The following is a 21715-nucleotide window of genomic DNA, read 5'->3' as shown; positions in this document are numbered from 1 at the left end:
TTTCTCTTCTTGCTATGAAAGTATTAGCCGTTGCGGCCACCAATTCAAGCAGCGAGAAGAATTTCAGCGCCGCAGGATTCGTAATGAAAGAGCGCCGCTCTTGTTTCGATCAAGCCATCATCAATGAACAAGCTGCATATTTAGAGTGATAAATCTATACCTTTATGCGTTGTGTCTTGTGTATAATCAGAAACTGTGATCTGGAATGCGAGGTCAAAATTTGAATGTCATTGAAATAAACTCATTTTCCTGAAATTCTCTTTTTGTGTCGTCGCCGCTTTGCAGGTCGAGCAGACTCAGGGTCCTTCAGTGTCGGGCCGGTCTTCCTGTCGGTAGGTTAGGTCCCGGGCCGGGCGCGGGTTCGAAATTGCGGCCCGTGCACAGCTCTATTCAGAAACCTAATCACATTTCCTTTTGTGAAAAAACAGCTATGTGCAGAGTTTAAATGGTGCAAGTATGAAGCTACAATGAAGTCAATTACAGACTTCTGTGCAACAGCTAGAGGAATTTCAAGAGCATGCTATACGTGATGCTAGTTGCCTCAGTCACAATTGATGCAGTCAAGTATTTCGTATATTTTTTTTGGCAATTTCCTCACTGGCGTCCCAGAACCCTCCTCGCAGCGCCGCCTCTCCTCCTCCGCTCTTTTCTCCCTTCTCCTCTTTTTTTCTCTCACGGCTGTTGCGCTCTTCGGTCTATTCCTCCGGCGAGTCTGCCTCCGCGCACCGCCGCCGCGAATCTGCGCGTCTTCTGAACCGCGGCCTGGTCAGCGCGCCTCTCAATGTGCTGACGCATGAACACGTAGGTGGTGGTGGAAACGTTTATTGCCAATGATGTAAATCGTAGGGGGCGCCTGGTTTGCCGCAAAAGTTTGCATGATTACGATCGAGCATTGGTCTGGGTATCGGGCATGCAGCAGTATTGGGTATTGAGCAGTCCGGGTTTGTAGTTGTCGCCAATGTGCAGCCTGCGCTATGGTGAGGGACGGAGCGGGGGGTGCGTATTCCCTTCTTTTGTCTCGGTAATACGAGAGAATATCACAGAAGGAGACCAGGTAGTGCATTCCCTGCTCACGACAGTATGAGGCATTAAAAGGCTTTCGCCTTAATAAAGCGATTCTGCTCGTATTGTCTTTCACAGCTGTTCTGCTCCTGGCGAGCTTCTAGGGCGGCCGGCTCGCGATTTTCGCGTTGCCCTTCGAGCAGTTTGTGTGGCCGGCACGTTCCTCGCGCAAAGAAGGCGACTGCGCACGTACTTAAAATGGCGTTAAAGGGCGATTCACACGACGGTCCGTTCGCCCGCGGCCCGCGCACTACCTGGTCTCTTCCGTGATATTCTCTCGTATTCAAGGGCGTCCGCAGAGCTTTTTCCAGGGGGGTGCACCCGATGTCTGGGGATGAGGGAGGCGGTAGGTTTGTAGTTGTTTTCTACAACGTTTTTAGATCCCTTTCAGTTTGAAAGCTGCGGTGCGCGGATTGTCGCCTTTCCGTTTCCTTCCGTGCGGTGGCGCTCGCCACGCTGTTTGCCCGACCAGCGTGGCCCTTCACGTCTACGCCATGGTCACCGCCGCCTGATTTGGAGCAGCCAGCAGATATCAGCATGGAAGATATCAGCTGTCCTGTGCCAGTTGTTGGCACTGACGCTTATCTTACAGTATAAAAAAGCTTCAAGCAAGGGTGCTTAAAGCATCCCACCAAAAAGATGCTAGATTTTACCAACATTGTAAACAAAGCAATCCAGATTTCTTTGAAGGAAGGTCCCGTTTTTGAAAGGGACGTTTTTTGGGAGCTGCTAGACGAGCTTGAATTGCAAAACCTTGTTCGGCTTGGATGTGCAGAGCATATGGCCACTTTTACATGCCAAGTGCTGCATTTTGTCATAGTGACACCCATCCACTTCTAGGCGAGAGACGTGAACCGTCGGCTAGAGAACAGAGAAATATTGTCATTGCAAATAAAAAAGCTCGCCTTCAAGTAGCCATTCCCTCCGTGCTTCCGACTTAGTGTGTCTGCATTTAATGCTTGTCTGTGTTCAATGAAATTAACATTCTAAAAATGAAAGTGCAGTACGCTGCTCCTGTCTGTGCTATCATTGCAAATAAAAAGCACTTCTATAGTTATTCCCTCCCTGCATCCAGCTAAGTGTGTCTGCATTTATACTTGTGTTCTCGGAAATTGGAATTCTAAAGAACGTGCAAAATGCTGCTCGCATGTGCGGTGCTTCGTTGATAATATAGCGCGGAATTTCGTGACTGATCTAGAAGTGGAACATCGCTAGTTTTATCCTTTCATTAATGTTTCGTGCATTCTCCCGAATAACACCATCTGTCGGGCTAGTTGGTTGCGATCCATATGTATCAGCAGCGCGAACACCACACAGGAAGAAGAAGGAGAAGAAGCTCCTTTACCGAAGAAGCGCTCTTTACCTTCTTCTCCTTCTTCTTCCTGTGTGGTGTTCGCGCTGCTGATACATATATATTCTCCCGAAGAAATATTGATAGCTCTACACCAACATACGCATATCATCAGCGCTAAGCGTCGCAAACGTGATGCGATAAAGCGCAATGCAAACGATTGGTTTTTTGCGAACTGGCATCAGCCTGCTCTTTATCTCACCCTTACTAGCCAGGTGAAACATTTCTTTAACCATGAGGCTGAAGTTTCAACGTGACAGCTCCAAAAGTACAGCAAATTTGAGTTCGACGTGTTCGCTCCCAATGTTATCGCGGATGAGAACAGGCTGTCACAGCAACTGCCAAGCGCGAGCGCTCCGGCGCCTCCGGGTCGACAGCGACAGCAGCGCCGCGTGGTGAGTGGAAGCGGACGGGGGCCGCTTTCTCGGGCGCGGCGCGGGGGAGCTTGCAAACTGAAAGGGATCTAAAAACGTTGGTTTTCTACTAGGGCATAAATAATATCCGTAATTCCAAGGGGGGGCAACCGCCCCCCCTTTCCCCCCCTTCCGGACGCCCATGCTCGTATTACCGAGACAAAAGAAGGGAATACGCACCCCCGCTCCGTCCCTCACCATAGCGCAGGCTGCACATTGGCGACAACTACAAACCCGGACCCAATACTGCTGCATGCCCGATACCCAGACCAATTCTCGTAATCATGCAAACTTTTGCGGCAAACCAGGCGCCCCCTACGATTTACATCATTGGCAATAAACGTTTCCACCACCACCTACGTGTTCATGCGTCAGCACATTGAGAGGCGCGCTGACCAGGCCGCGGTTCAGAAGACGCGCAGATTCGCGGCGGCGGTGCGCGGAGGCAGACTCGCCGGAGGAATAGACCGAAGAGCGCAACAGCCGTGAGAGAAAAAAAGAGGAGAAGGGAGAAAAGAGCGGAGGAGGAGAGGCGGCACTGCGAGGAGGGTTCTGGGACGCCAGTGAGGAAATTGCCTTTTTTTTTTACCCAACAGACATGAAATGTCTGAAGATGAATATGTACCAAACACACCGAAACATCAGTTGTGATGCCTGAAAAAAGTTGTACTGCAACATATAAAGGCTCAAGTCTCGATAAGTAATCACATTAAACGTTTATCTAACAAAAAGAAAGCCTCTACCGCATCGTAAAGTTCTCGCCAACTAGTGAGTGATCGGACTTCGTATTCAGCGGCTTCCAACATGTATGTTCAGGCGCTCAAAAGCGCTAAAAGCACTTCCACTCACATGTAACCACCAATGTCAAAAATTCTGGCGGGTCATTAATCCTTCCACCGACGATAGTTTTGCGTTACCTGACCCGTTAGGCGACCCCATCCCTTCCGACGTTCGAGCTGAGTTTTCTGTGAGCATTAAAAAACCAGTTGAAAGGGCGTCTTCAAACCCATGTTCAAACCCCCCGAAACCCCCTCCTTTGCTGATTGTTCATGACCAACAAACGAGATGGCGCCGCAGACGACGTGAATTTCCGACTTATTCTTTTCGAATCAGGTAAGTACCCCAAGCAAACGTGGTATTAAACAATTCTGCCGACCAAATGCCATTTCTATGCGAAATTTGAGCTCGAACAATGCGCCCGTTTAGCTGAAAGAAGCATTTTACGGGGCCCGTTTATTTCCGCAACAGTCAAGCAAAATCACATAAAGCATCATACTGTACACGTTCTACGTCCATCCGCTGACATCTCGGTTGCTCGTGTTTATTTTTCATTACCTTTCAACACTTTAAAAGGATTATTTGCCAATATCTGGCCCTAAAAGTTTTTCTGGGATACGGCGGCTTATGCAAGAGGCACCAGAGCACGACAAGAGTGCGAAGTTCTCTGCGATGAGCAGAAATCTTGGGGGGCGCTCCGGTCGGGTCACCATTCCGGCACGAAGGTTATTGGAGTGAGCGAGTCACATTAGACAACCAAAAATGTCCCTCTTTCGAGCAACTTTAGGTGCTTGCCGTTATGTCATTCCGAGGACTAGGCTATTGGCATCTCAGCCAATGCAATCAAGAACGTACGCCGACGGTCAGATGCCACTTACGTTCGCATCGCCGGTAGAGGTGAGTGCAGCCACATTGCTCTTCTGAATGGGTTCGCCGTTTGCTAATAATACTCGCTAACGAGAGCGTGAACACTACGCACACTTTATATAACTCTTTCTTTGCAAATTGAAGCTGTCCGCGGACGGACAAGCGGAAAGCAGCCTATGGCGTTGTGCGGTGCTTTCGTACCTCGTTCCAGACCTTCTACGACAAAGTGGACGTAAAACAAGTGGACGTGCCGTCGTACAGCGGGAACTTTGGTATTCTGCCAAACCACGTGCCTGCATTGGCCGTGATCAAGCCCGGAGTGGTCACAGTGTTTCCCAGGGAAGGAGAGGCCAAGAAGTTTTTCGGCAAGTAGCGCCGCACGCGTTAAGCTCAGTCGTGCTTCTAGCTCCTTGACCGCGCGAGTGTTCCTCACAGGGGCGACTTTTTCCGGAGCCCTTATTTTGTTCAACTAGATATGTCGTGGTTTCGCTCGCAGACAAGGCGCGTACTTTGCAAGCGCTCAAACCGCTAATTGAGGAATAAGGTTCACGTGTAGGTGGGCATAATATATGTGTGGAGCTGATTTAATCATGTGTAAGAGTGTCCCTACAGCCTGGCCCAGTTCTTCGACAGAACCACTTAGAAGACGTCGTCATACAAAGTTCCGACTCGTATTTGGAGAGTAACCCCATTTTTCTACTTCTGATGAAACTGCTGTATTTGGATCTTGAACCCTGCTGAATGGCTCTTTCAGCGCTCAGAGACGACTGTGCTTTCACCAGATGTCAGTATGCAATTTGTGTGTGTGAATAGGTGCTTAGTGCCATGTTATTTCGCAGTGAGTAGTGGGACCATCTCCATCAATGAGGATTCCTCCGTGCAAGTGCTGGCAGAGGCGGCAGTGCCGGTAGACCGCCTTGATCCCCAGGCGAGTAAACTGCGCTCATTTGAATTTTGTTGTGCGCATGTTTCGAACGTATCAGGCGTGCTTGTGGAATTGCAGTAGGCTAGCTCAGATTTGGTCGCATATACCAAGCAGACTCCAAGTGTCTGCTGTTTTCATTTACACTTGCAAAAGGTGGAAAACCCTCACAGCATTGCACCAAACCACTTTTCCCAGCATGGTGCCAGCTGCTAGAGATTAAGCAGAAGTTTTGCTGCAGGATAACTCATTGCAGAAGTTAATCCACTCATAGAGCAACCTAAAATTTCAAAGGCCATAGTGCTACCATCAGCTGGTGATAAATGGGACGAAGTGAACAAGTGTTGAGGGAAGAGCCTCAGGGTGCTTTAGCTAAAGTTTTCTCAAGAGGACTTTTTGAAATTTTCCCAGACAAGTCCTCTTGTTGAAACATTGGCTGAGGCTCCCCCATCAACTCTTGTTCACTTTGTTTTGTGTTAATGCTGTGATAATGTTTTTGTTAATAAATCAACCAGCTTTCTATTATTAGAGAGCCAGAGGTGCATATCAAAAAAAGCTCAAGGGAGAGACGCAAGTGTGCTATCGCAATCAAAATATTACAGGATGGGTGTTCTTAGTAATAAATTTATTCTAGCTCTACCTCACGACTCAGTTGCTTGGAATTGTTACTATTGGATAGAGCATGCATGTCCCACCATACATGAGCACATTTCGATACGTTTTTTTCTGCACGCTTGCATCCTGTAAACTTTTGATCGCAGTAGTACAAGATGAGTGCAGACATGTGGCTAGGTCTTTGTCGATTAAAGGCCGGTTGAAAGCCTGATGTCAAAAGCTGTGTTCATTGGGGTCTGCCATCTTCACCAACTGAAGTGTGCTTTTGAAAAGGGGCAGTCATGCTTGTTGAATTCCAAAAGAGGGCAAATACGGGCTGGTTGGTACATGTTTTACGAATTGGAAAAATGCTTGTTGAGCCTACTGAGCCACCACTGTTTTTGTCTTTTGCAGTCCTGCAGGGACGGCCTTGCCAAGGCACAGCAGGCCCTCAATGCAGCATCCAGTGACACCGCTCGGGCAGAAGCACAGATTGAAGTTGAGGTGCATGAAGCTCTGGTGAAGGCATTGGAGTAATCTTCTGTCGCACTTACATCACTGTAGCAACTGCCGAGGCTAACCAATAAACTGAGTTCCGTCGTGTGAATACATTAGCTATTTCAAATCCATTGTGTTTATTGGAATCCTCTAAGGTGGACAAGGTTTCAGGCAAGGGAGCAGTTACTCATTAGCATTCACCCAAGCAAGTGGCCAACAAAGGAAAGCTTTCTTTTTCTAACCTTGAGTAGTTCGGTTTCACCCTGCCATCTGCCAGCCGCCCTGGTTGGCATAGTCAGTGGAGAGACTGCTCTGCACAGGCAGTGTAAGCCTTGCCCCATTAAGCAGAAACCTGCGCACGTGTGAACATTCTATGGCGTCCTCATGCAACCAGGCAGGTGGCATATTTAAGTAAATGATTGGTCGTGCAAGGTTTCTTGGGAAGAGCAACTTTGATCATACAGATTACACTGGTGGCAGCACCTGCCATCCCAGAGTAGTGGCACACCGCTTAACCTCTGCACCAGGAGCAGTATACTCCTGGGGATCTGTGAATGTCAAGTAGAGAAAGACCAATTCTGCATATATGGGCATTAACCCTTTAGCTATCGCGTCGTATCCGCAAGGCAGATCAGCATGATGATTAGAAGGGGTACGGCAGCGACTACATAAAGCCATGCAGAGGCAGAATTTCCAGCTGTGTGGCATTGGGTTCCATCACACCGTAGTACGCTGCGACTGCGTTCACAAAGTGAGCGGCCAGCCTTACGCATTCACACATGCAAGCAGTCTAAGTGTCTTTGCTGACTTGTCGTTCAACTAATTTTTTAGCATATTAGAAATAATGTGACTATTCTCACACAGTTTCACTGTTACATTGCCAGGAAATTGTTTTAAGCGTGAAATGCCTTTAGCTCCCTTTGTCAGCAGTGTGGTGACGTCACGCCGAGACCGAGAGCCAACATCCGGGCACTGAACTCCACTCATCCGGGCACTGAAACGAGAGCATCCGGGCACCGTACGAGATTTAACAAGACTCATTAAGAGAGAGGGCCATTTAGAGCATCCCCGCAGGGGGGCGTCTGCAGCATGCAGACGTTGGTGAGTGGCGACACCACGGGGTTAACCCGAGCATCCGCAGGGACATCCCCGCAGGGGGATGATGGTGAACAATGCGTCACCACGGACCCGAGCATCCGCGCTTAGCCGTGCGTGGCATCGCCGTGTCCGGGGAAAAGGGGATCCTGGTGGTTGAGCCAATGCCGAGCGTTTGGACCCTTAAGGCCCCTCGGCGGAGGCAACACACCACTTTGGCCCCAGCTTCCTGTAGACGGCACCTCCGGCCTGACCTGACCGGGGGAAATCGGCAGTCGCCTTTTCCTATCCTCCCCTCTATCTTTCACTTTCCTATCTCTTTCTTACAACTCTCCTGTCTCCTCCTCTCTTCTTGTTTTTTTTTTCTCACTTTTCATAGGCGGCTAGGGTTAACCTTGTGTGGCCAACTACCCGGAGTTGTGTCATATTTGGTTATAGTTGAGGTGTACAGCTGGCGTGGGCAGGACTTGCTTTCAAGTTCCTGTCCCATCCCCTTGTTGGGCTCCATGGTGGGTGGCTGGCATCAGGACTGAAAAACTTGGAATTTTTTATGGCTCCCCCACTTTCCAAACCTGATCGCTCTCCCAAGAGAGGGCGGAACGAAGCAGATGTTTTTTTCCAAAAAAGAAAAGTGAGTTTTCCTAAATACCATGTCATCCATAGTGAAGTAGAAAATAAGCAAGCAAGAATCCTGTCCCCCTTCCTAGTGTCAAAGTGTTTGACAGAAGCCTTGGGCATTGGCTACAAGGTATCAAAAATGGCCAGCGGTGACTTACTGCTCGAACTGCGAGACAACATCCAGCACTCAAAACTCGTAAACATTGTGTCTGTTGGAGATATTCCTGTATCCGTGACTTCACACCGATCTTTGAACACCGTCCGGGGCGTGATATCCGAAAATGATTTTGTCCACATCATAGAAAAAGAGATGCTCGAAGGTCTGAGTGACCAAGACGTGATCGACGTTCACAGAATCAAGATCCGGAAGGATAATAAGGAAATAGACACAAAACACATGATCCTGACGTTCAGCACTAGCACACTGCCTGACACAGTCGAAGTAGGATATCTGAAAGTTAACGTAAGACCATACATTCCCAACCCTCGCCGATGTTTCAACTGCCAAAAGTTCAGCCACGGCTCACAAAGTTGCCGCGGTCGGAAAACGTGCGCGAAGTGCGCCTCGAAGGATCATTCTGATCAATGTGACGCAGCCCCGCACTGCGCAAACTGTGAAGGAGACCATGCAGCATACTCAAGGGCGTGTCCGTCCTGGAAAAAAGAAAAGGAGATAATCACCATAAAGACAAAGGAAAACATTTCATTTCAAGAAGCGAGAAGGCGTTTTGCACTCACCAACTCATTCTCTTTTTTTCACTGCAAAATCAAACTTCGCCGATGTGGTGCGTGGGCGCGGCGCACCACACCAGGCTTCGGCACCCGTCCAGGTCACACGCAGTGAGCCTGTGGCGGGGCCATCCGGGCCCAAAGGTGGAGCAGCTAACGCTACTCCGCCAAGTCCAAGTCCGGCTGCGCAGAACCCCGGGTCGGCGGGCCTCAAGACCTCGTCCCGCAGGTCGAGGTCAAACTCGAAAGTGAACGTGCCTTCTACACGTTCGCCCAGCGCCTCCGCAGAGGCGATGGACACGACCCCGGGCAGCCCCGCGCCGTCCACTTCGGACGGTCGGCGGAGCTCCCTGGATCGGTCAAAAAAAGACAGGCCCCGAGTCACGGGACCATAAACCACTTGATCTAGTTTTTCACTCGATACAAACACAAAAATAAGATGGCTTTCATAATACAATGGAATTGTAGAGGACTTTTAAACAATTACAGTGACATAAAAGACATACTAGGAGCACACGCTCCTGTCACCTTATGTCTACAAGAAACAAATTTAGGTCCCCAAAAAAATAACTTTCTTAAGAATTACACTGTTTTCCGCCGCGATCGGGAACAAGCGAGCTGACTATCGGGAGGTGTAGCCATCATAGTGAAAAGCGGCGTCCCTGCTCAAGAGATCAGACTCAAAACAAAACTTGAGGCAGTTGCAGTCAGCATTGTCAGCTACAAAACAATTACAATCTGCTCTGCATATATTCCTCCACATCTCACACTAACAGTCCACGATCTACAAGGCCTCATTGATGAACTTCCAGAACCATATCTAGTAGTCGGGGATTTTAACGCTCACTCCCCTTTTTGGGGAAGTGAGCGCTGTGACTCTAGGGGACAAATAATCGAAGATTTTATCCTCACAAATAATGTATGCCTTTTAAATACAGAAAAAGCCACATACTGCTCCCCTGCCTCAGGGAAAATGACCTGTTTAGATTTGTCGTTTAGTTCACCTTCTGTTTTTAACGATTTTAACTGGGACGTCATTGACAATCCATATGGCAGCGATCACCTCCCTGTACTAATCAATTTAACATCCCCACCGGAAATAATCCCCACAAGGCCACTGCGCTGGAAGCTTCACCTCGCCGACTGGTCACTTTTTAGAGCAAAGGCAACTTTAGAAGACATAGTTTTAGAAAAACTCACCATCGACCAGATAAACGAAAAGTTCACTAATTGTATCATAACTGCCGCACTCACAGCGATTCCTCAGTCGTCAGGAGTGGCGCGACAAAACCATAAAGTATGGTGGACAAAAGACTGTAAAGAAGCGAAAAAACAACAAAACAGAGCTTGGGGTAAATTCCGTAGGTATCCGACACATGAAAATCTCCTAAATTTTAAAAAGGCAAAAGCTAAAGCTCGGTATGTCCGTCGCAGTGCCGAAAAAGCTTCATGGCAGAATTATGTTTCAACTATCAACAGTCAGATCCCATCTAAAAAAATGTGGGAGCAGGTTCGAAAAATAAATGGCAACTTTTCACATTCACAATTCCTTTTTTAGCAACACCCGGAACACAAACAAGCATAGAGGAACAGGCAGACATATTGGGGGAACATTTCACTGCAGTTTCAAGTTCATCACACTACATGCAGTCCTTTTTAAAATACAAAAATACAGCTGAAAAACAGAGGCTCCCAACAACTGGAGGTGCAAATGAAAAATACAATAGTCTAATTACCCTCCAAGAAATAAACCGAGTACTGTCTGCCGGAAAAAAAACTGCTCCAGGACCTGACCATATACATTATGAAATGCTTGCACATCTTTCTGAGCCTGCCATAGAAGCACTTTTAAGATTCTTCAACACAGTTTGGATGTCAGGGAAAATACCTGAAGCCTGAAAGAAAGCTATTATTGTACCGTTTCTTAAACCTAGTAAACCCCCAACCTCTCCTAGCAGTTATAGACCCATAGCCTTAACCAGTTGCCTCGCCAAATCCTTTGAAAGTGTCCTAAATATAAGACTAACCTTTGTTCTTCAATCCTGTGAACTGCTTGATATCCATCAGTGTGGATTTAAAAAAGGATGCTCCACTACAGATCACCTAGTCCGTCTCGAAAATACAGTCAGAGAAGCTTTTATACACAAACAACACTGTCTTAGAGTCTTTTTTTGATTTAGAAAAAGCATATGATACAACCTGGAGGTACGGGATTCTCCAGGACTTAGCTGAGCTCGGCATCCGTGGCAGAATGCTGAACTCCGTTAAAGACTTTTTGTCTAACCGCTCATTTAATGTCCGCCTAGGCTCGACCCTTTTGAGGGACTTCATTCAGGAAAATGGAGTTCCTCAAGGGTGCATTTTAAGTACAACTCTCTTCGTTGTAAAAATGAATTCTATTAGAAAAATAATCCCAAGGTCCATTATGTATTCAATGTATGTTGATGATCTTCAGATAGCGTGCACATCTTCCAATATATCCACATGCGAACGACAAGTACAGCTTACAATCAATAAAATGGCAACATGGGCAGACAAGAATGGTTTCCAGTTCTCACCACAGAAAACAGTGGCCTTACTTTTTCACTCAAACGAGGCTTGCACACACATCCAACATTACACCTAAACCAAACCGAGCTGCCTTTAAAAAAGGAACACAAATTTCTAGGCATCACCTTCGATAAAAAGCTTACTTTCCTGCCTCACATCAACGCACTGAAAAAGAAAGCGTCGCTAGCACTGAACATACTGAAAGTCCTTTCACGCAAACACTGGGGTTCTGATCGAGTATGCCTTCTACAGATGTATCGCTCTGTAGAACGTTCCATTCTAGATTATAGTTGCATAGTGTATGGATCAGCAAGGCCATCGTACTTGAAGCGACTGGATCCTGTGCACAATTTGGGATTGTGTCTTTCAACTGGTGCATACAGGATGTCACCCATAAAAAGCCTTTACGTGGAAACCAATGAACCACCACTTGCAGACAGACGAACAACGCTCACATGCTCATACATTTTAAAGATCCGTTCCCAGCCTAAACACATCTGTTACCCACAACACATCTGTTACCCACTCACTACAAAGTGCCCATTCCGAACACTATTTACCAACAGACCCCTCGCAATCAGGCCACTTCTTCTCCGCTTTGAAGAGAAATGCCAAGAACTAGATATAATGGACACATTGCCTAATATTGCCCGCAAACGTGATCCACTCCCGCCTTGGTACTGCCTACCATCTGTGTGCGACTTTACATTAACACAATTTCGGAAGAAACGTACACCGCATGAACAGATATTACAAGAGTATTTAGCACTAAACGAAAAATACGGAGAATACGAAGCATTTTATACTGATGGATCAAAATCAGCACAATATGTCGGAAGTGCTGTGGTTCAGACTAATTGGGAAAAAATAGTACGCCTGCCTGAGTGCGCATCCATTTTCACCGCCGAGTGTTACGCAGTCTCGGTGGCTGTAGAAAAAATAATAAATGAGAACATTCAAAACAGTATCATTTACACTGATTCTCTGAGCATACTAACCTCACTTCACCATACAAATGCAGTGACACCACTAATTGGTGACATCATACACAACATAAGCGCCACAATACAGGGACAAGACGAAATTTTGCTGGGTTCCCAGTCACATTGGAATCACTGGCAATGAGAAGGCGGATGAATGTGCTGGAAAAGCTCGGAACAAAGAAATAAAGAAAGTGTACATTCCCTACAAAGATGGTATGAAGTTGGTGCAGTGCAAATTAAGAAATAAATGGCAGTTGCAATGGAATATCGAAAGAAATAATAAGCTACATTTAGTAAAACCCATTCTAGATGAATGGAAATCATGCTCACACCAAAAACGATTCATCGAAGTTATTTTATGCCGTCTCCGTATTGGACACACGCATCTCACCCACAACTTCCCGCTAACAAACAAAGACAAACCTGTTTGCGAGCAATGCGGACATGAACTTACCGTAAACCACATACTACTGTCATGCACAAAACTTGAATCATTAAGGAAAAAATATTTTGCTACATTTTACAAAGAACATATCCCATTTCATCCAGTGTTGATTTTAGCTGAACATGCACCCGTTAGTATGCTTGATGTTTTTAGCTTTTTAAGGGAAGCCGGTGTTCTTCAAAACCTGTAATGTTCTGACCCTGTGCTTCTCTACTTAGAACGATACACCTCAGCCACTTTCTCAGTCCTGAGAAGGAGGCTGAGGTTTTTATGAGTAGTTGGGGGCCTCGAGATCCTTGGCAAGCCAAGGATGTCCACGGAGGTTAACCAACTTTTAAAAGCTTCTGCAAACAGCCATTTCTAAAAAGTTTGTATTTAATCAGCCAGGTAATAAAAATAATTTTTAGGCCCTTTACACCACCGTTTTTATCAACTTTGTTTTCACACTCTGCTCAAGCCAATTTTTCCATACCTTGTTCTTGGCGCATGATAGCCTTAGCTGCTTATGCGCCAATAAACCCAACACAACACAACCCATTTAGAGCAAGAGGGGAGCTCCAGGGCGAGAAGGGCTTTGGGCGGAAAAACTGCTTCCGTGCCGTCCCCAAGGATGGCGCTGCGGTCCCCCACACGCACATGTAAAAGACCGGCTGCTGGGCCTCCAGCTCATGATGTTTCCCCCTTTGGCAGGCAGTATACACGCTTGCGGAGTATTTGAACGCGCTGCATATAAATTCTTGTCAGGCCTGCGTCTCGCCATATCCGCGTACGCTTCTGCATTGTCCTGCATTTCGATGCCGCCACTGTCACAGCTGCTTAAACCGAGCAATGGAGCCTGATGAAAGGAGAGGTAGGAAGCGTCTTGCGGAAAGCGATCGCTTTGCGAGTGGTACGCCACAGCAGAAGACTGCTCACCCCTGTCGACAACGCCATGATTATGTGGCCGCTCCCAAAAGCGACAAAGCCACCACGGTTTGCGGCTGCCTACCTCAGCCCGCACTATTGCAGGCGATCGCTTCGACGCAACAAGAAGAGTGTGGTGTGGTGTGCCTGTAAACATTTCATGCATACTCTACTCTCGGTTACGAGAGAGGCAGAGATTTTTTTGACAGTTTTCTTCTTAGTTGAGTAGGAAGGCGCATGGCCATGGGAGAGGGTAAGGAGGAGTAGACAAAGTCAATGTCTGCCTCTGAGTCTTGTAAAAAGACTGCAGAGTTAAAAAAATGTGACAGAAGGCTGGTTCAACATTCTTTGCGTTCCTGCTGGAGTCCTACAGGTCAAGGCATTCTTAAAGAGGAATTTTTTTTTTTCACCAAACATTTTTTTTTTTGCATTTTTGTGATACAGCATCTATAGTCGTATATTTAGAGTGAAGAAAATTTTCTCAGAAATTTGAAAAACGAAGCATGTAGAGAATGGCCCTTGGAATGCAACAAAACAAACCACGTCAAAATAGATAACTTGCGTGCCAGCATGCGGAGAACATTTGAGGACATGTGCGGGCGCAGCATCTTATGTGCATTTCCGCGTGTTTTGTATTTGTGATTAGTGTATACTTCTGCACTACTCTTGTCTTTTCTCTCTATCGCTCCCCTCGTTCTTTTTCCTTCACTGTAGTTTTACCATGGAGGAAAAAATAGTAGGAGGGAGCATCACTAGGATGGCTAGCCTCCACTAGCCATCCTCCTCTGCGTGGTGGACCTTGGGAATTTGGCTCTTCATAGTTACCAGACTGCAAGCTGTGGCTTGATTCACGGTTTTTTAAGAGCATTACATCTTACTACTTATGTTTGTCAAGGATGCATGTGTCAGCAAGGAAGGTCAAATTGATCGAAACAGTAACCATGTGACCACATTATATCACGTAGCAAAAGTAGGTGTAAGTTGACAACTAAACTTTAGATCCGTTATTCATGCGCCAGTATAAGCAGCCATGGAAGTGGGCCCCTCTCCCTCCTTGGGCCACCATTTGCATAAAATTTGGGAGCCACCCTTTTGATGCAGAATGTCCCAAGTGGAACAAATGAATTTCCATGTTCCCGAGGATAAGATTGCCAATTGAGATGAAGCCCAAGATGCATTCTGAGGACATTTAGACGGCTATTACGGCTGAACCGTTCGTCGCAGGGGGTTTCGGATGGTGTCAAACGATTCATTGTGTTTTGATGCACACGTTTATGAGATTTATTAACTGCTATCACGAGGAAATGTACTGGACAAGAAAATAAAAAAATAATAAATTAAACTTAACAACCAATGACTTCATCAAAGGGCGCAGTATGTTGTGACCGGAAATGTACTCTGCATATGCGTGATGTCACCTATGACGTCGTCGCCACAGTAACGGGCAGCAACAGAGGTGGAAGCGACGTTTGCCTCATCGCACTTTAGGACGCTTTGCAGTCTGGGCAGTCCTCCATATTGTCGTAGTACAAGGCAGCAGTCGACGCAGCCATCACACATGCAACACAGCCAGGTTTACATGGTTGCGTAGTGTGTGGAAACGGTGCTGACGTGATGATATACGGCTGTGTAGTGAGCTGCAAAAGCCTAACCCAGTGATGGGACAGGCCAGCTGCAGGTTCTTCAGGGTACCCAAGATTCTGAAGCTGTGTTGCCTACTTCCGAGAAATGGAAGAACGTACCGCCTCCCTTTCCACTTCGTTCCTTCAGGAAGCCACAAGTGAGGTTCTCGACACAAGTGAGGTTCTAGGCTATCGGGCACGCGCTCCTGCTCATATTGCTCATGACAGCGCCCATAAGTTGAAAACTGCTGCCGGTTAGGCACATACATTTTCCAGGTCAACCTGCGTCCCCACATCGGTCGCCCTATCACTGATGTAGAGCACGGTCCCATCGGTGGCCGGCAGCCAGAGCCAGGTGTCAGAAGAGCTGCCTATGCTTTTGCACACCACAAACTACCTAAAACAGCAACATGCGAACAGGCTTCGCCGCTGCCGGCCATGCAAGTGCAGTGTGCTGAGGGAATGTCACTTTCCGCAAGGACCCACACACCCACGGGTTGACTTTGCGAGTGGTTCACCTGGGCACAAATCACGACGACAACAAGAGCTGCTACAGCGTTCAATAATGAGCAAAAAATCACGTGCGAAGTAATCTCATTCCTGCGAGAGGTTCAGCAGAAAGTTGTCGATCACCTGCAGTTGGATTGGAGAACTTTTCTTATCGGTGAAAACAGATTGAACAATGTTAACAGACAGGACGCTGACTAGCCACCAAACGATTTATTGCAACAAAAGGGAACAAGGCACAAAGCATTAAATATATCGGGGAAAGAGGGGACTATCCAGAAGTGTCTCTTGATGCCAGCCATTGCATCAAGTAAGGCGTGGAGTTTCTGCCCCAGGACGTGAAGAAAGGTAGCTCGCACTGCATCAGTGCTGCGGTGACGGTGCTCAGAGATGCAGGTGTAAGGTTACTGCAGTCCAACAAGAAGGGTGGGCCGTATACAAGGAAAAGGCTCAAGCAGCAGTCAGAGGAAACTTCAGGGAAATGAAATCTGTAAAACCATCAAAAGTGCAGAATGAAGCAGTCCAGCTTTGTGAGCGAGCTGGTCTTTTGAAGCTAGCTTCATCTGTGAGAGCATCCAAGGTATCCACGGACTCGCGATCTTCTTCAGTGCCCAAACCCACAAAGAGAACTGTCCTTTCCGTGTCGCGAGTGTCTGAATGCAACACTTGGCAACGTGAAATCGTGACATTCCTGCAGAAGTGCCCATCGCATTTAGAAGTCCATGACCCATTCCTTATCAGGAAACCTGAGGCAGTGTGTCAGACTTCCTGCAGAACGAATGCCCAGCTCATGTAAGCGCCTTTTCAGTCGATATTAGGGATTTATATTATTCCCTGCCTCAGAATGCTGCGGCTGGAGAAATCAGCCACTGCACTGACCGCTTGGCACATGTGGGATAGATGTTAGCAGGTTTTTAGAAACGTTTAATTTGCAGTCTACATTGGCTAATATTGAAGACAAATGGTTTATCCAAAGACAAGGGGTGTTCAGCAAGGTAGAATATTGGGCCATTCGGTAGAACGACACAGACTGCTCTTGTACGTGTCGTTCTTTCTTGGTGTTTTTTTTGCGTTGTTTGACGATTGAAAAAGCAAGGGGTGTGCACTGGATCCAGCCTTGCTCGGTGACCTACTTTTGGCTTGTTATTAGAGAAGCGACCATTGTTAATGTCAAGTGTTACATAGATTACTTTTCAGTTTTTTATTGCACAAGTCAGGCCCAGCAAACTGCTGGTCGGATTTTTTACCTGTGTTGCCTGGAACTTAATGACTTGCAACTAACCATCGGGTTTCCTACTAACAATAGGATAAGGTTTTTAGATCTGTAACTTGTGCTACCCGATGAACATGTGTGCTGGGTTTATTCACCACGCTCCCAGAAGAGCCTTCTGCCATTTCAGTAAGCTCACTCAAAGACAGTGAAATGCGAAATTGCTAAAACATACATAAAAGCCACACTGTACAGGTCTTTTGTGCATCAAACCCAGAAAAGCTTTGACACACAAGTAAAAAGTTCAACTACAACAGGGTATCCGAGTTGCTATCGAACGTAGCTGAATCACTGATCGCGGAAAGGAAATTTCTGAAGAATGTGTGCACCAATGCTGACAGATTGATCAGCTAAGAAAAAGACCGCATGCATCCCATGTGTACACAAGGCGTCGCACAATCTGAAGATCATGAGCAAAGCTGCCGTGGGATTGCTTTTCTCCGCCAGGAACAAAGCAAGTCAACCAAGAAAAAAGGAAGAAAGCCTGTGAAAAAAAAAAAAGAAAAGTACCTGAAAAAGTTTGTGAACTGGTGCTGTGGTGTTGTATATAAGATACCTCTGTCATGTGGCCAATTCTGTATGGGTGAGACAGGCTGCTGTGTCGATGACCGTCTACGCGAGCATGCGAAAGATGTAGAAAACCAATCACTCAAAAACAACATGGTCATCCATTAATCACAAAATGAACAAGGGAGGTGGAAGCCTCGGTGTGCTTGCCAATGTTTCGACAAGAGGGCTTGTTTTCGTCTGGACAAAGCATTCATCATTGGCAGGGTTTAAATAGGGTCGTTCATCCCTCCAAGGAGGAAGAGGGAGGAGGGTGTTAGGATGGGGAGTGTGGCTGTAGGTCCAGCTGTGACACAATGCTTGGTATGACTGGTTGCATCGATAATTATTCTTTTTTTTTCCGGTATTTCGTTACATCTTGCTAAGTACTTTTGAGGTCAACGCTTGGATGCGAAGGCGGCCAACTGTCAAGCTTCTTCCGCATGTTGGGTGGTGAGTTAAGCATCGGCGTGAGTGAGTGTTGGCGTGAGTCTGGCTGGTGGGGCAGCATAGCGTCGAGCATGGCTTCCCTGCCATGGCAATATTTCCAATGGCTGCTTTTGAATCATTGACAATCACTTCCGCTCATGGGTTCGTCAGTGCCAAGGCGATAGCTGCTCCTTCGGCTATTCCTGAAGTTTGTGCGAGCCACGTTCAGTTTGAAGGTGATTGCTGGAGTGGCGACTGAAACAGGGAGCAGCGCCACGTTACATCATCACCCTCCGTGGCAAGGGAAACATCAGTGTAGCTTCCCTCTCTCCTTTCGCTGTACGTATGTGGTAAGCCTGTTGTACGTATGTGGTGCAGGCAGGGGCTTATTATTTTTATTTCCTTTTGGTTGCCCCAACCTATCGAATGTACGTATGTGGTAGCCCGTTGTGCTCTAAGCGGTGCGGGCCGGACGCTATTATTTTCCTTTCCTTTTGACACGCCCACCCTAATTTTTGTGCGTATGTGGTGCAGGCAGGGGCATATTATTTTTATTTCCTTTCGGTTGCCCCAACCTATTCTTTGTTCCTTGAGCAGGGGAGGAAATAAGTGCATGGTTGGTTGGTTGGAAGCACAGATGGGTCCCCACGGAGGTGTTAAGTCATGACGCTGAGGACCGGGGGGCCGTTAAGCTGACGACCTAAGCCTCTACTGGCTGGATCTCATCACACATACTTCCGGTGTCTGAAAAACTGTGAAAAGCACTCGACGGTAACTAGCCGGCTGGTTGGAAAAGCCCCCCCTAGGGTCGTGGAGGGGTCCCAGGTAGCTGCTGACCCTGTGTTAGGTTTTCAGTCTCCGGCGGTCGGAGCCCGCTGCGTATGGTGGGTGGTCGGGCATCCCGTGAGTGGGGCTGCACCATTGGGCAGTCTCGATGCTCTCCCTGCCCTGGCCAGGCAGGCCAGAAATGGAGTCGAGATAATGAAGGATCAGAGCAAAAACTTCGCTGTCCCCATTCCCATCCACAATTCCATAACCCACTCCTGACAACCTTTCACCCCATCCTTTTCACCCATCCTTCCCGCTACTTCCCAGGGGGGATCAGGGGAGTCTCCCCGGGCTCGCTCCCCCGTCTGTGGGTTGCTATAGTAGCTTTTCCCTTTTCTTTTTACTTTTCCACCTATGGGTGGTGAAATTACAATTTGACTACAGGCCTATTCTTTTATTTTCAAAATTGGGTTAAGCCTGTTGTACGTATGTGGTGCAGGCAGGGGCTTATTATTTTTATTTCCTTTTCGGTTGCCCCAACCTATTCTTTGTTCCTTGAGCAGCCGTCACTCCCTTCGATCAAATCGCAGCTTTTCATTGTTTTTTTGCGTTGTTTTTTTTGCGTGTCAATAAACAGGTAGCGGCGATGTCGCACGTGCCATATTCTTTTGTATACTGTGGGAGTGGAAGCAATCCTTTGGAAGGTTATCGTGCCAGCGTCAAACTATGCTACAGATAGCCGCCTTGTGCGGCATTTTTTTAGCTTTCACAAATGAATTTACTCTAGCTTCCATTGCCCTGAGGCCCGTCCACAAAGAGTGGGCACTATTCTCAGTAACGTTGTCAGAGTTCACATTTTCCTTAATCCTTCCTTTGCACAGCACACTGCCACATCCATTAGCTGAGCGTAGTCAGTGTATGTAAAGCTCCCCAGGTGTTCGAAACTTTTAATGCAGAAGCAATATCGAAAACCATCCAGGGTAAGTACTTTCTTCTTTCACTCCCACCTTCCTCCCTTCCCTTACGGCGCGGTTCAGGTGTCCGCCGAGATATGTGCGACAGATACTGCGCCATTTCCTTCCTTCAAAAACCAATTCAATTCAAGTAGGTCATGGCAATGAAAAGGTGCTCTCTCTATCCTGCTGCTTAGGTGAGCTCCTATACTTTGCTATAAGGGATGCACCTGAATTTTCGTTAGCAAAAGAGAGTGAACAGAGGAAAATCAAGAAAGTGAAGATGCAGTCTCTGTCTCTCTTGTTAGTGGGGTACCTCAGTGGTGCAAGAGAGGAGGTGTCAGGATGATGTTAACTGAATACTCATAATTGGGTATGCTTAAGTGAACCAAGACACCCTCCTCTACCCCTTGTCCCATGGCCTGGTCCAGGTGTCCTTGTAATGAGGGTGACATCTGCTGCACCTTCCTGCCATTCACTGCTACTCTTTGCCTGTAGTCACAAAAGTTGCTGTTAAAGGGACAGTGAGGAGAGCTCTATATTTTTTTTAAAGCAAAATCCGATAGTTCGGCATTTCATGGCTTTGTTGCCACTTGGCCGGCAGCGAAAGATGCATTTATTTCTAAGAAATTTGGATTCGAAGTTGAAAAAGTTTTTCCCGCCGCTCTGATTCAAACTTGGGATTCTCTTATGACGACATAGGACTAAGTGATGTGAAACATGACGTAACGCAGACTCCGTGATTTCTGGTGCCCAGCAGTGCGGCCTAGCAGCAGCTGAAAAGAAAGCTACCGCCGGGTGCACGTTGAAGGCATCTATCGGCTATTGCGGCCGTCGCTACTGTCACTTCGTTTACGTTTGCACCGGCGTTTTGCCAGCGTTACGATGGATCCCGCTCTCCAAGTCGTCAACGAAGTTCTCGCAAATAGACACCTTTAGCATACCGTGTACCTTGTTACCGTTAGCGGAATACCAGGAGCCCGCATACCACTGGTGAGCAGGCACTCTTTGGTCCTGATGCTGCAGGCGCGCGCTTAGCTGCCGGGTACGTGGCGCCATCTGGCGACGTCGAGATTTGCGCAAGCATTGGCTGTGCCTCAGTGATTCGTAGATCCTCGTGTCCTAGTGTTGCTAGAACCATTGGTTCTAGCAACACTGTTTTGTCCTATGACGTCATCGCGCTTGTACTTGCAAGTTTGGCCTGTGGCGGTGATACCTGTATTTCGGTTCTTGTTCTTTTCTACGTTACAAGAGCTTTGTTGTCAGTATGAGTGGTGTTTTTGTAATCAAGAGTTGGTATTCTGTCGATACAAGCCAACTTCAATTTCTCCTCAGTGACCCTTTAAAGAGTAAAAATGAATTAGACATAACACTGGTGAATATTTTATTCACTGCAAAAAAAAAAAAAGAATAATTCGCAGCACACTGCACTTTCCCTTAACATATGCAGCCTAAGGTCTGTCGACACTGCCCGTTTCAACACTTGATAGGGTGTCCTCCTTTATTTTTGGAGTTCTTCGATTCTTGTGGGCAATGATGCGTAGAGCGACTCTACAATAGCCAGGTCTCCACGAATGCGATTCCATTCAGCTTCCACTGCCACAATGTTTCTGGGTCCCTCGTGTCCGGATGTAGTCGAGCCAGATTAGCTTCCAAAATGCCCCAAATGAACTCAATTCAAACCCCGTGATGGCCACTCCAGCTGCGCAATGCTACTGCTGTTCAAATACTCCTGCACTACAGATGCAGTGTGTGCGGGGCACCCGTCATGCTGGAAATAAAAGCAGCCATCTGGGAAGAGTCTGTTCATTGC

The 21715-nt window shown here is 47.2% G+C and overlaps 1 protein-coding gene across 3 annotated transcripts; it reads left to right on the top strand.

Moving 5' to 3' along the window:
• The first annotated feature begins 4280 nt into the window (after window positions 1-4280).
• Window positions 4281-6604, top strand: ATPsyndelta (ATP synthase, delta subunit). 3 transcript variants are annotated; one of them, XM_089587708.1, is made up of 5 exons: window positions 4281-4500; window positions 4682-4835; window positions 5225-5254; window positions 5310-5398; window positions 6401-6604. In XM_089587708.1, the coding sequence occupies exons 1-5, from the start codon at window positions 4366-4368 to the stop codon at window positions 6521-6523; spliced, it is 531 nt and encodes a 176-aa protein (XP_089443834.1). In that variant the 5' UTR covers window positions 4281-4365; the 3' UTR covers window positions 6524-6604. The 3 variants fall into 3 exon arrangements, with proteins under 3 accessions (XP_089443834.1, XP_089443855.1, XP_089443845.1); XM_089587729.1 differs by lacking the exon at window positions 5225-5254 and having other exon boundaries at window positions 4682-4839; window positions 5314-5398; XM_089587719.1 differs by lacking the exon at window positions 5225-5254 and having other exon boundaries at window positions 4283-4500.
• Window positions 6605-21715: the final 15111 nt, after the last annotated feature.

This window comes from Amblyomma mixtum, chromosome 1, assembly GCF_055824585.1.
Source record: "Amblyomma mixtum isolate Tamu chromosome 1, ASM5582458v1, whole genome shotgun sequence".
NCBI classification, from domain to species: Eukaryota; Metazoa; Arthropoda; class Arachnida; order Ixodida; family Ixodidae; genus Amblyomma; species Amblyomma mixtum.
The sequence above is the reverse complement of the archived record's forward strand: the minus strand, read 5'-3'. Positions and strand labels throughout refer to the sequence as shown.